The 14,787-nt window shown below is 48.8% G+C and overlaps 1 protein-coding gene across 1 annotated transcript in view; it reads right to left on the bottom strand.

Moving 5' to 3' along the window:
- VAPB (VAMP associated protein B and C) overlaps positions 1-14,787 on the bottom strand; it is a 214,810-nt gene that overhangs the window by 64,765 nt on the left and 135,258 nt on the right. Inside the window, exon 5 of the mRNA XM_063959397.1 lies at positions 14,322-14,498. Coding sequence (XP_063815467.1) covers positions 14,322-14,498 — 177 coding nt within the window. The remainder of the gene's footprint in view (positions 1-14,321; positions 14,499-14,787) is intronic.

Raw genomic sequence — 14,787 nt, forward strand, 5'->3', positions numbered from 1 at the left:
TCGGCGGCCGTTCTCCCGCTTTTTTATGGAAAAACAGGCATGAGTTAAATGCATCCATATAGCCCAGGAGCTATATGCGATGCATTTTTTGCCCCCTAAGGTGTTTATATTGCGTCTCAGGGCGCCCCCACCCAGCGCCCTGCACCCTCAGTGACCGGAGTGTGAAGTGTGCGGAGAGCAATGGCGCACAGCTGCGGTGCTGTGCGCTACCTTATTGAAGACAGGACGTCTTCTGCCGCCGATTTTTCCGGACCTCTTCTGCTCTTCTGGCTCTGTAAGGGGGACGGCGGCGCGGCTCTGGGACCCATCCATGGCTGGGCCTGTGATCGTCCCTCTGGAGCTAATGTCCAGTAGCCTAAGAAGCCCAATCCACTCTGCACGCAGGTGAGTTCGCTTCTTCTCCCCTTAGTCCCTCGATGCAGTGAGCCTGTTGCCAGCAGGTCTCACTGAAAATAAAAAACCTAAAACTAAACTTTTTTCTAAGCAGCTCAGGAGAGCCACCTAGACTGCACCCTTCTCGTTCGGGCACAAAAATCTAACTGAGGCTTGGAGGAGGGTCATAGGGGGAGGAGCCAGTGCACACCAGGTAGTCTTAAAGCTTTTACTTTTGTGCCCAGTCTCCTGCGGAGCCGCTATTCCCCATGGTCCTTTCGGAGTCCCCAGCATCCACTAGGACGTCAGAGAAAGAATGATTATAAATATGCGTGGCAACTTAAATCGCTTAAATATTTGGGTGTGCATATCTCCAGGGAGGGGGATATATTGGGATGTAACTACGATCCACTCTTTCGGGCATTTGAACTGTTTATTAAGGATTGGATGATGCAGGAGGTCTCCTGGGTTGGACGGGTGGCAGCTGCGAAAATAGTTCTCTTACCAAAATTGATGTACCTTTTCCGTACTATCCCCAGGCCCCTCCCTAAAACTATTTGTAATATGTTTAATCGTTTATTATCCAAATATATATGGGGGGGTTCAAAGCCGAGGATAGCGAAATCCACCTTAATTGCTTCAAAGTGTACAGGTGGAGTCGCTTATCCAGATTTATAGAGGTACCATACTGCTTGTTTACTCAATCAGGCCAGGGATTGGTTCACACAGAACACTTTTAAACCATGGGTATCCTTAGAACAGAACACTGTATCTACCTTTACTCTGCCGGACTTGTTCTGGCTGCCCACTAGTTTAGTCCCTTCTAAAGTTGCTGATTGTTCTGCGGTCCAAGCAACGTTGTCGGCTTGGCGAACTGTAACTAGATCCCTCCCAGCGGGATCTCTGCCCTCTCCCCAGTTGTCTCTCCGTGCTATAGCCTTATTGATCCCGGATTTACACCTACATCATTGGCAGGACCTAGGCCTTTCCACCCTACAAGATGTCCTTAGAGAAGGTGTTTTAGTCCCCTTTTCCCTACTCCAGGAACAATTTCATATACCTAAACAAGATTTTCACAAGTATCTGCAACTGAGGTACTGGCTTCAAGGCTGCCTTCCCAATCAAGTTCCCAACGCTGGTCTCCCTAAAGTAGTGATGTCTCTTCTAGTGCCCAGGGGTAATAGAGGTGGCATCTCTAGATGGTACCAACACCTTGTAACTGAATCCCGCCATGGAGTATTCCCCTCACAGACTAAATGGGAAAGGGACCTCCCTAAGGTTTTCACCGAACAAATATGAAAAGAAATATTTCAATCTTGTTTCAAAATTTGTAAATGTGTGAATCATTCTGAAATGTATTACAAATTGGTTCATAGAGTATATTTTACACCGGAGCAACTGAATAAGATTTGGCCTGATGTCTCCTCTGGTTGCTGGAGGGACTGTGGGATGGTGGGAGATATCCTTCATATTTTTTGGTTATGTCCCGCAATCCTTTCGCTCTGGCGTGAGGTGTTTCTTCTCATCTCTAATATACTAGGAATAGTTATTATAGCTGACCCCCTCTTGGCACTTTTCCATCATTACTCTGGTGAGTTGTCTAGTTGTGATAGATACCTTTTAGGACATTTTCTTATAGCCTCTAAGGCCGCTATTGCTCACAAGTGGAAGTCGGCGGTTGTCCCCAATATAATGATGATAGAAAATAGAGTCCATCAACATTACGTTTTTGAAACAGCGGAGGGTATTTGCTCTTCAAGGGCTTTGTCTATTAGTAAGTAATGGTAAAAATGGTCCCTTTATAAGGAGAGATCAGGCCAAATTGGAGTATCTGGTGCCTCGGCTGACTTACCTGACCTTTCTGTGCTGAGTTCCCCGGCTTACGCAAGACCTTAAACTACTAAATGATGCAGACTCCCTTACTTTACCTTTATTATATTCTACCTGCATTGTTATAATAAGATTTTAAACCTACCGGTAAATCTATTTCTCCTAGTCCGTAGAGGATGCTGGGGACTCCGTAAGGACCATGGGGTATAATGACGGGCTCCGCAGGATATAGGGCACCTAAAAAGAACTTTGACTATGGGTGTGCACTGGCTCCTCCCTCTATGTCCCTCCTCCAGACCTCAGTTAGAGAACTGTGCCCAGAGGAGATGGACAATACAAGGCAGGATTTAGCAATCCAAGGGCAAGATTCATACCAGCCCACACCAATCATACCATGTAACCTGGAACATACATAACCAGTTAACAGTATGAACAAACGACAGTAACGGTCCAAGACCGATGTCAACTGTAACATAACCCTTATGTAAGCAACAACTATATACAAGTCTTGCAGAGTTTCCGCACTGGGACGGGCGCCCAGCATCCTCTACGGACTAGGAGAAATAGATTTACCAGTAGGTTTAAAATCTTATTTTCTCTTACGTCCTAGACGATGCTGGGGACTCCGTAAGGACCATGGAGTTTATACCAAAGCATCCAATCGGGCGGGAGAGTGCGTATGACTCTGCAGCACCGACTGAGCAAACGCTAGGTCCTCATCAGCCAGGGTATCAAACTTGTAGAATTTAGCAAGTGTTTGACCCTGACCAAGTCGCCGCTCGGCAAAGTTGTAATGCCGAGACGCCTCGGGCAGCCGCCCAAGTAGAGCCCACCTTCCTAGTGGAATGGGCCTTAACTGAATTTGGTACCGGCAATCCAGCCGTAGAGTGAGCCTGCTGAATCATATTACAGATCCAGCGAGCAATAGTCTGCTTCGAAGCAGGAGCGCCAATCTTATTGGCCGCATACAGGACAAACAGAGCCTCTGTTTTCCTAATTGTAGCCGTCCTGGCTACATAAATTTTTAAGGACCGGACTACGTCCAGGGATCTGGAATCCTCCAGGTCACTTGTAGCCACAGGCACCACAATAGGTTGATTCATATGGAACTAAGAAACCACTTTAGGTAAAAATTGCGGACGTATCCTCAATTCAGCTCGATCCACATGAAAAATCAAGTAGGGGCTCTTGTGTGACAAAGCCGCCAATTCTGAAACTTGCCTTGCTGATGCTTAGGCCAACAACATGACCACCTTCCAGGTAAGAAATTTCAACTCAACCTTTTTAAGCGGTTCAAACCAGTGTGATTTTAGGAACTGCAACACCACGTTCAGGTCCCATGGTGCCACTGGAGGCACAAAATAAGAATTTACTTACCGATAATTCTATTTCTCATAGTCCGTAGTGGATGCTGGGGACTCCAAAAGGACCATGGGGAATAGCGGCTCCGCAGGAGACTGGGCACAAAAGTAAAAGCTTTAGGACTACCTGGTGTGCACTGGCTCCTCCCCCTATGACCCTCCTCCAAGCCTCAGTTAGGATACTGTGCCCGGACGAGCGTACACAATAAGGAAGGATTTTGAATCCCGGGTAAGACTCATACCAGCCACACCAATCACACCGCACAACTTGTGATTTGAACCCAGTTAACAGCATGATAACAGAGGAGCCTCTGAAAAGATGGCTCACAACAATAATAACCCGATTTTTGTAACAATAACTATGTACAAGTATTGCAGACAATCCGCACTTGGGATGGGCGCCCAGCATCCACTACGGACTATGAGAAATAGAATTATCGGTAAGTAAATTCTTATTTTCTCTAACGTCCTAGTGGATGCTGGGGACTCCGAAAGGACCATGGGGATTATACCAAAGCTCCCAAACGGGCGGGAGAGTGCGGATGACTCTGCAGCACCGAATGAGAGAACTCCAGGTCCTCCTCAGCCAGGGTATCAAATTTGTAGAATTTTGCAAACGTATTTGCCCCTGACCAAGTAGCTGCTCGGCAAAGTTGTAAAGCCGAGACCCCTCGGGCAGCCGCCCAAGATGAGCCCACTTTCCGTGTGGAATGGGCTTTTACAGATTTTGGCTGTGGCAGGCCTGCCACAGAATGTGCAAGCTGAATTGTACTACAAATCCAACGAGCAATCGTCTGCTTAGAAGCAGGGGCACCCAGCTTGTTGGGTGCATACAGGATAAACAGCGAGTCAGATTTTCTGACTCCAGCCGTCCTGGAAACATATTTTCAGGGCCCTGACTACGTCCAGCAACTTGGAATTCTCCAAGTCCCTAGTAGCCGCAGGCACCACAATAGGCTGGTTTAAGTGAAATGCTGAAACCACCTTAGGGAGAAATTGAGGACGAGTCCTCAATTCTGCCCTGTCCGTATGAAAAATTAGGTAAGGGCTTTTATAGGATAAAGCCGCCAATTCTGAGACACGCCTGGCTGAAGCCAGGGCTAACAGCATTACCACTTTCCATGTGAGATATTTTAAGTCCACAGTGGTGAGTGGTTCAAACCAATGTGATTTTAGGAATCCCAAAACTACATTGAGATCCCAAGGTGCCACTGGAGGCACAAAAGGAGGCTGTATATGCAGTACCCCCTTGACAAACGTCTGAACTTCAGGAACTGAAGCTAGTTCTTTTTGGAAGAATATTGGCAGGGCCGAAATTTGAACCTTAATGGACCCTAATTTGAGGCCCATAGACAGTCCTGTTTGCAGGAAATGCAGGAATCGACCCAGTTGAAATTCCTCTGTAGGGGCCTTCCTGGCCTCACACCACGCAACATATTTACGCCAAATACGGTGATAATGTTGCACAGTTACATCCTTCCTGGCTTTGATCAGGGTAGGGATAACTTCATCCGGAATGCCTTTTTCCTTCAGGATCCGGCGTTCAACCGCCATGCCGTCAAACGCAGCCGCGGTAAGTCTTGGAACAGACATGGTCCCTGCTGGAGCAGGTCCTTTCTTTGAGGTAGAGGCCACGGGTCTTCCGTGAGCATCTCTTGAATTTCCAGGTACCAAGTCCTTCTTGGCCAATCCGGAGCCACGAGTATAGTCTTTACACCTCTCCTTCTTATGATTCTCAGTACCTTGGGTATGAGAGGCAGAGGAGGGAACACATATACTGACTGGTACACCCACGGTGTTACCAGAGCGTCCACAGCTATTGCCTGAGGGTCCCTTGACCTGGCGCAATATCTGTCCAGTTTTTTGTTGAGGCGGGACGCCATCATGTCCACCTTTGGTTTTTCCCAACGGTTCACAATCATGTGGAAGACTTCTGGGTGAAGTCCCCACTCCCCCGGGTGAAGATTGTGTCTGCTGAGGAAGTCTGCTTCCCAGTTGTCCACTCCCGGAATGAACACTGCTGACAGTGCTATCACATGATTTTCCGCCCAGCGAAGAATCCTTGCAACTTCCGTCATTGCCCTCCTGCTTCTTGTGCCGCCCTGTCTGTTTACGTGGGCGACTGCCGTGATGTTGTCCGACTGGATCAACACCGGCTGACCCTGAAGCAGAGGCCTTGCCTGACTTAGGGCATTGTAAATGGCCCTTAGTTCCAGGATATTTATGTGAAGTGACGTTTCCATGCTTGACCACAAGCCCTGGAAATTTTTTCCCTGTGTGACTGCTCCCCAGCCTCTCAGGCTGGCATCCGTGGTCACCAGGACCCAATCCTGAATGCCGAATCTGCGGCCCTCTAGGAGATGAGCACTCTGTAACCACCACAGGAGAGACACCCTTGTCCTTGGAGACAGGGTTATCCGCTGATGCATTTGAAGATGCGATCCGGACCATTTGTCCAGCAGATCCCACTGAAAAGTTCTTGCGTGGAATCTGCCGAATGGAATCGCTTCGTAAGAAGCCACCATCTTTCCCAGGACCCTTGTGCATTGATGCACTGACACTTGGCCTGGTCTTAGGAGGTTCCTGACTAGGTCGGATAACTCCCTGGCTTTCTCCTCCGGGAGAAACACCTTTTTCTGTACTGTGTCCAGAATCATCCCTAGGAACAGCAGACGTGTCGTCGGAATCAGCTGCGATTTTGGAATATTTAGAATCCACCCGTGCTGTCGTAGTACTACTTGAGATAGTGCTACTCCGACCTCTAACTGTTCTCTGGACCTTGCCCTTATCAGGAGATCGTCCAAGTAAGGGATAATTAAGACGCCTTTTCTTCGAAGAAGAATCATCATTTCGGCCGTTACCTTGGTAAAGACCCGGGGTGCCGTGGACCATCCAAACGGCAGCGTCTGAAACTGATAGTGACAGTTCTGTACCACAAACCTGAGGTACCCTTGGTGAGAAGGGCAAATTGGGACATGGAGGTAAGCATCCTTGATGTCCAGAGACACCATATAGTCCCCTTCTTCCAGGTTCGCTATCACTGCTCTGAGTGACTCCATCTTGAACTTGAACCTTTTTATGTAAGTGTTCAAGGATTTCAGATTTAAAATGGGTCTCACCGAGCCGTCCGGCTTCGGTACCACAAACAGCGTGGAATAATACCCCTTTCCCTGTTGTAGGAGGGGTACCTTGATTATCACCTGCTGGGAATACAGCTTGTGAATGGCTTCCAATACCGCCTCCCTGTCGGGGGGAGACGTTGGTAAAGCAGACTTCAGGAACCGGCGAGGGGGAGACGTCTCGAATTCCAATTTGTACCCCTGAGATACTACCTGCAGGATCCAGGAGTCCACTTGCGAGTGAGCCCACTGCGCGCTGAAATTCTTGAGACGGGCCCCCACCGTGCCTGAGTCCGCTTGTAAGGCCCCAGCGTCATGCTGAGGACTTGGCAGAAGCGGGGGAGGGCTTCTGTTCGTGGGAAGAGGCTGTCTGCTGCAGTCTTTTTCCCCTTCCTCTGCCCCGGGGCAGATATGAGTGGCCTTTTGCCCGCTTGCCCTTATGGGGACGAAAGGACTGAGCCTGAAAAGACGGTATCTTTTTCTGCTGAGAGGTGACCTGGGGTAAAAAGATGGATTTCCCAGCCGTTGCCGTGGCCACCAGGTCCGATAGACCGACCCCAAATAACTCCTCCCCTTTATACGGCAATACTTCCATATGCCGTTTGGAATCCGCATCACCTGACCACTGTCGCGTCCATAACCCTCTTCTGGCAGAAATGGACAGCGCACTTACTCTTGATGCCAGAGTGCAAATATCCCTCTGTGCATCTCGCATATATAGAAATGCATCCTTTAAATGCTCTATAGTCAATAATATATTGTCCCTGTCCAGGGTATCAATATTTTCAGTCAGGGAATCCGACCAAGCCACCCCAGCACTGCACATCCAGGCTGAGGCGATTGCTGGTCGCAGTATAATACCAGTATGTGTGTATATACTTTTTAGGATATTTTCCAGCTTCCTATCAGCTGGTTCCTTGAGGGCGGCCGTATCAGGAGACGGTAACGCCACTTGTTTTGATAAGCGTGTGAGCGCCTTATCTACCCTAAGGGGTGTTTCCCAACGCGCCCTAACCTCTGGCGGGAAAGGGTATAATGCCAATAATTTTTTAGAAATTAGCAGTTTTTTATCGGGGGAAACCCACGCTTCATCACACACCTCATTTAATTCATCTGATTCAGGAAAAACTACGGGTAGTTTTTTCACACCCCACATAATACCCTTTTTTGTGGTACTTGTAGTATCAGAAATGTTCAAAACCTCCTTCATTGCCGTGATCATGTAACGTGTGGCCCTACTGGAAAATACGTTTGTTTCCTCACCGTCGACACTGGAGTCAGTGTCCGTGTCAGTGTCTGTATCGACCTGAGGTAACGGGCGTTTTAGAGCCCCTGACGGTGTTTGAGATGCCTGTACAGGTATTAACTGATTTGCCGGCTGTCTCATGTCGTCAAGAGTCTTTTGTAAAGTGCTGACACTATCACGTAATTCTTTCCATAAGACCATCCAGTCAGGTGTCGACTCCCTAGGGGGTGACATCACTAACACAGGCAATTGCTCCGCCTCCACACCATTTTCCTCCTCATACATGTCGACACAACGTACCGACACACAGCACACACACAGGGAATGCTCTGACAGAGGACAGGACCCCACTAGCCCTTTGGGGAGACAGAGGGAGAGTTTGCCAGCACACACCAGAGCGCTATATATATATATATATATATATATATAGGGATAACCTTATATAAGTGTTTTTCCCTGATATAGCTGCTGTATATATTTATCTGCCAATTAGTGCCCCCCCTCTCTTGTTTTACCCTGTTTCTGTAGTTCAGGACTGCAGGGGAGAGTCAGGGAGCCTTCCTCCAACGGAGCTGTGAGGAAAAAATGGCGCCAGTGTGCTGAGGAGATAGGCTCCGCCCCCTTCTCGGCGGCCTTTCTCCCGCTTTTTTATGGAAAAATTGGCAGGGGTTAAATGCATCCATATAGCCCAGGAGCTATATGTGATGTATTTTTTGCCAAAAAAGGTGTTTTTATTGCGTCTCAGGGCGCCCCGCCCCCCCCCCCCCCTAGCGCCCTGCACCCTCAGTGACCGGAGTGTGAAGTGTGCTGAGAGCAATGGCGCACAGCTGCGGTGCTGTGCGCTACCTTATTGAAGACAGGACGTCTTCTGCCGCCGATTTTTCCGGACCTCTTCTGCTCTTCTGGCTCTGTAAGGGGGACAGCGGCGCGGCTCTGGGACCCATCCATGGCTGGGCCTGTGATCGTCCCTCTGGAGCTAATGTCCAGTAGCCTAAGAAGCCCAATCCACTCTGCACGCAGGTGAGTTCGCTTCTTCTCCCCTTAGTCCCTCGATGCAGTGAGCCTGTTGCCAGCAGGTCTCACTGAAAATAAAAAACCTAAAACTAAACTTTTTTCTAAGCAGCTCAGGAGAGCCACCTAGTGTGCACCCTTCTCGTTCGGGCACAAAAATCTAACTGAGGCTTGGAGGGGGGTCATGGGGGGAGGAGCCAGTGCACACCGGGTAGTCCTAAAGCTTTTACTTTTGTGCCCAGTCTCCTGCGGAGCCGCTATTCCCCATGGTCCTTTCGGAGTCCCCAGCATCCACTAGGACGTTAGAGAAAAGGGGGCTGGATGTGCAGCACTCCCTTTACAAACGTCTGGACTTCTGGAAGAGAAGCCAATTCCTTTTGAAAGAAAATCGAGAGGGCCGAAATCTGTACCTTAACAGAGCCTAATTTCAGGCCCATATCCACTCCCGTCTGTAGGAAGTGGAGAAGACGACCCAGATGAAAATCTTCCGTAGGTGCATTCTTGGTCTCACACCAAGACACATACTTTCGCCAGATACGGTGATAATGTTTTACCGTCACCTCCTTCCTAGCTTTTATTAAAGTAGGGATGACCTCTTCCGGAATCCCCTTTTTCGCTAGGATTCAGCGTTCAACCGCCATGCCGTCAAACGTAACCGCGTTAAGTCTTGAAATACACAGGGCCCCTGTTGCAACAGGTCTTCCCTCAGAGGAAGAGGCCAGGGATCTCCTGTGAGCATCTCTTGTAGATCCGAGTACCAGGCCCTTCGAGGCCAGTCCGGGACAACGAGTATCGTCTGTACTCTTCTTCGTCTTATGATCCTCAACACTTTTGTGATGAGAGGAAGAGGAGGAAACACGTAGACCGGTTTGAACACCCACGGTGTTACCAGAGCGTCTACTGCTACTGCCTGAGGGTCCTGAGACCTGGCGCAATACCTCCGAAGTTTTTTGTTGAGGCGTGACGCCATCATGTCTATTTGAGGAGTTCCCCAAAGACGTGTTACGTCTGCAAAGACTTCTTGATGAAGTCCCCACTCTCCTGGATGGAGATTGTGTCTGCTGAGGAAGTCTGCTTCCCAGTATCTGCTTCCCACTCCTGGTATGAAGACAGCCGACAGAGCGCTTACATGATTTTCCGCCCAGCGAAGGATCCTTGTGGCTTCCGCCATCGCGACTCTGCTTCTTGTCCCGCCTTGGCGGTTCACATGAGCCACTGCTGTGACATTGTCTGATTGAATCAGAACCGGTAGGTTTCGAAGAAAACTCTCCGCTTGTCGAAGGCCGTTGTAAATGGCCCTGAGTTCCAACACATTGATGTGTAGACAGGACTCCTGGTCTGACCAAAGACCCTGAAATTTTTTTCCCTGTGTGACCGCTCTCCATCCTCGGAGGCTCGCGTCCGTGGTAACCAGGATCCAATCCTGAATTCCGAACCTGCGACCCTCCAGGAGGTGAGCACTTTGCAACCACCACAGGAGGGACACCCTGGCCCCTGGGGACAGAGTTATTTTCCAATGTAAGTGCAGATGGGACCCGGACCACTTGTCCAGAAGGTCCCATTGAAAAGTCCTTGCATGGAACCTTCCGAAGGGAATGGCCTCGTAGGCCGCCACCATTTTAGACAGAACTTGAGTGCATTGGTGAACTGACACCCTTTTCGGTTTTAGCAGGTCTCTGACCATGTTCTGGATTTCTTTGGCTCTCTCTATTGGGAGGAAGACCTTCATTTGTTCCGTATCCAGTATCATACCTAGGAACGGTAGTCGAGTTGTCGGAATCAACTGTGACTTCGGTAGATTTAGAATCCAACCGTGTTGCTGGAGCACTCTCAGAGAGAGCGCCACACTGCTCAGCAATTTCTCCCTTGATCTCGCTTTTATCAGGAGATCGTCCAAGTATGGAATAATTGTGACTCCATGCTTGCGCAGGACCACCATCATTTCCGCCATTATCTTGGTGAAAATCCTCGGGGCCGTGGAGAGTCCAAACGGCAACGTCTGAAATTGGTAATGACAATCCTGTACAGCGAATCTCAGGTATTCCTGATGGGGGGCATATATGGGGACATGAAGGTACGCATCCTTTATGTCCAGAGACACCATCAACTCCCCCTCCTCCATGTTGGCTATTATCGCTCTGAGAGATTCCATTTTGAATTTGAATCTTTTTATGTACAGGTTTAGGGATTTCAGATTCAAAATAGGTCTGACCGAACCGCCCGGTTGCGGGACCACAAATAGGGTTGAGTAGTAACCTCTTCCCTGCTGGTGCAGGGGAACCTTGATTATCACTTGCTGTATACACAGCGTTTGAATTGCAGCTAACACTATATCCCTTTCCGATGTGGAAGCTGGTAGGGCCGATTTGAAAAATCGGCGCGGGGGCACCTCCTCGAATTCCGATTTGTAACCCTGGGAAACTATTTCCAACACCCAGGGATTCAGGTCCGAACTGACCCAGGCCTGACTGAAAAGTCGAAGACGTGCCCCCACCGGTGCGGACTCCCTCAGGGGAGCCCCAGCGTCATGCTGTGGATTTTGGAGCAGCCGGGGAGGACTTTTGTTCCTGGGCACCTGCCGAAGCAGGTGCTCTCTTGCCTCTGCCCTTACCTCTGGCGAGGAAAGAGGATCCCCGACCTCTTTTGGACTTGTGCGACCGAAAGGACTGCATCTGATAGGGTGTTACTTTCTTTTGCTGTTGGGGAACATATGGTAAAAAATTTGATTTACCTGCTGTAGCTGTGGAAACCAGGTCCGTCAGCCCATCCCCAAACAATACATCACCCTTATAGGGTAGTACTTCCATATGTTTTTTGGAATCCGCATCACCCGTCCATTGGCGAGTCCATAAGGATCTTCTCGCTGAGATAGACATGGCATTGGCCCTAGAAGCTAGCAATCCAATGTCCCTTTGAGCATCCCTCATAAATAAGACTGCGTCTTTAATATGGGCTAGAGTTAAGAATATAGTATCCTTATCCATATTATCAAATTGATCTGTCAGCTCATCTGTCCAAGCTGTAATTGCGCTACACACCCATGCCGACGCAATTGTCGGTCTTAGCACAGCACCCGTATGAGAATAAATACACTTTAAGGTAGTCTCTTGCCTGCGATCTGCAGGGTCCTTAAGGGCCGCTGTGTCAGGAGACGGTGGCGCTACTTTCTTGGACAAGCGCGTCAGGGCCTTGTCCACAGTGGGGGGGTGATTCCCAAATCTCCCTGTCCTGCTTAGGGAAGGGGTATGCCATATAAATTCTTTTGGGGATCTGCGGTCTCTTATCCGGAGTCTCCCAAGCTTTTCCAAAGAAATCATTCAATTCATGAGATGTGGGAAAGTTAATAATCTGTTTCTTTTCCTTAAACATGTGTACCCTTGTGTCGGGGACAGAGGGTTCATCCTCAATATGCAACACATCCCTTATTGCCACAATCATACACTGAATGGTTTTAGTCACCCTAGGGTGCAATTTTACTTCGTCGTAGTCGACACTGGAATCAGAATCCGTGTCGGTAGTAGTGTCTTGTGTTAAGGGACGCTTTTGAGACCCCTACGGGGCCTGTGAGTTGGTCCAATCCGAGGATTGACCCCCTGATGTCCCCCCTAATTCAGCCTTGTCAAGCCTTTTATGTAAAGATGCCACACTTGCATTCAACATATGCCACATGTCCATCCAATCGGGAGTCGGCACAATAGACGGGGACACACCACTCATTTGCTCCACCTCCTCCTTGGAGAAGCCTTCTGCCTCAGACATGTCGACACACACGTATCGACACCCCACACACACAGGGATTAACCTATAAGGGGACAAAACCCCAACCAGGCCCTAAGGAGAGACAGAGAGAGAGCATGCCAGCACACAACAGCGCTTAAAAGCACTGGAAAAAATATGACCAGATAGCGCTTTTCTATATATAATATGCCAATTCCCACTCACTGCGTCGCTAATGTGCCCCCCTCCTCTTTTTTCCAGCCTGTGAAGTTCAGCAGGGGAGAGACCAGGGAGCCAGCGTTTTCCTCATGTAGCTTCTGTGGAGAAAATGGCGCTGGTTAGTGCTGAGGATCAAGCCCCGCCCACCCGACGGCGGGCTTCGGTCCCAGTGATTTTTCAATAAAAATGGCGGGGGATCATAGATTTACTGCCTCCGCAGCCTAATCAATCTGCATTTGCCCAAATGTGAGGTTTATTGCTGCCCAGGGCGCCCGCCACCCCCCCCCCCCCTGCGCCCTGCACCCTTCAGTGCTGCTCTGTGTGTGTGTGTGTGTGAGACTGGGAGCAATGGCGCGCAGCGGTACCTCATGAAGATCTGATGTCTTCTGCCTTCTCATCCGGCTTCTATCTTCGGCATCTGTGAGGACGACGGCAGCGCGGCTCCGGGACGAACCCCAGGTGAGACCCGTGTTCCGACTCTCTCTGGAGCTAATGGTGTCCAGTAGCCTTAGAAGCAGTGCCCAACTTGACAAGCCAGCTCAGCTTCTCTCTCCTCGTTCCCACGATGCAGGGAGCCTGTTGCCAACAGGACTCCCTGAAAATAAAAAACCTAACAAAATTCTTCTTCAACAGAAAACTCTGGAGAGCTCTCTGCAGTGCACCCATTCTCCTCTGGGCACAAGATCTAACTGAGGTCTGGAGGAGGGGCATAGAGGGAGGAGCCAGTGCACACCCATAGTCAAAGTTCTTTTTAGGTGCCCTATCTCCTGCCGAGCCCGTCTATACCCCATGGTCCTTACGGAGTCCCCAGCATCCTCTAGGACGTAAGAGAAATCATGATTATGACTTCCCTGATGTACACCCTCCCGTCCCCTTGTCTTTATTTGTTCTGTTCATGTCCTTTTTGTTTGTTTGTTTTTCTTTTTCTTTATGGTTCTTTCTTCATGTGTTTTATTATTTTCTATCTACATATTTGTCTGTAACTTTACTGAAAATCCAATAAAAATTTAATGTTAAAAAAAAAAAAAAAAATTGAAGAAAGCACTCTGGAGCTGCAGAGATGTGCTTCCTCTCCTCAGGGCACTTTTTTCTAAAACTGCCTGTGGGAGGGGGCATAGAGGGGAGAAGCCAGCACACCCAGTGAAGAAATTGAAAGTGCACCGGCTCCTTTGGACCCAGTCTATACCCCATTGTACGAAGTCTCCCTAATATCCCTTATGGATGCTAGAGAAAGGAGCTTTAACTTAAACAGTATAAACATGATACCAGCTATCATGCTAGCAGGGAGAATGTAGAAACTGAAAGTGAATGCTTAGTCCAAAATCTAACCAATCAACAGGCACTGTATCATGTACTGGTGACGGAAGCATGAATGTATTCTCCTAAAGGTTTGCAGGAACACTTCAGCAGATCTAACAAAGTTTGAACGACTGTGAAGATTTTTACCTTAAGCTGTTTGTAGTCCTCCCGTAGCCTCTGGATTTCAGTCTGCAGTCGCTTGTTATCATCTAACACCTTCTTATACTCAGAATCATCCAGACTTGAGCTTGTCGATTTAAACATGGAAGTGGATTCTGTCTTTGTTACACTGCTAGATAGGACCTTGTTAGTTTCTCCTTCATGCTGAAAAGCAAATTTATTTTTTGTTAGATATCTCACTTAATAAAAGATCATTTTTGGCCTCAAAGTGTCACAGTCTCCGAACCACAATGAATGAACCAATTTTATGGGTTGAATTCGGTTCATCTAACAAAATTACTGTCAACTGTGTAGGTCAGAGATGGGCACACGTAACGGTGATGCAGCATGCCGGTGTTTGGGATGGCGGCGTTCACATATTAACCTCCCCCCTGTCGAAGTCGAAAATATACCCACATGCATCACGTGCAAACACCACACAGAGTGGCCTCCG

Source organism: Pseudophryne corroboree, chromosome 3, assembly GCF_028390025.1.
Source record: "Pseudophryne corroboree isolate aPseCor3 chromosome 3, aPseCor3.hap2, whole genome shotgun sequence".
Lineage (NCBI taxonomy): Eukaryota > Metazoa > Chordata > Amphibia > Anura > Myobatrachidae > Pseudophryne > Pseudophryne corroboree.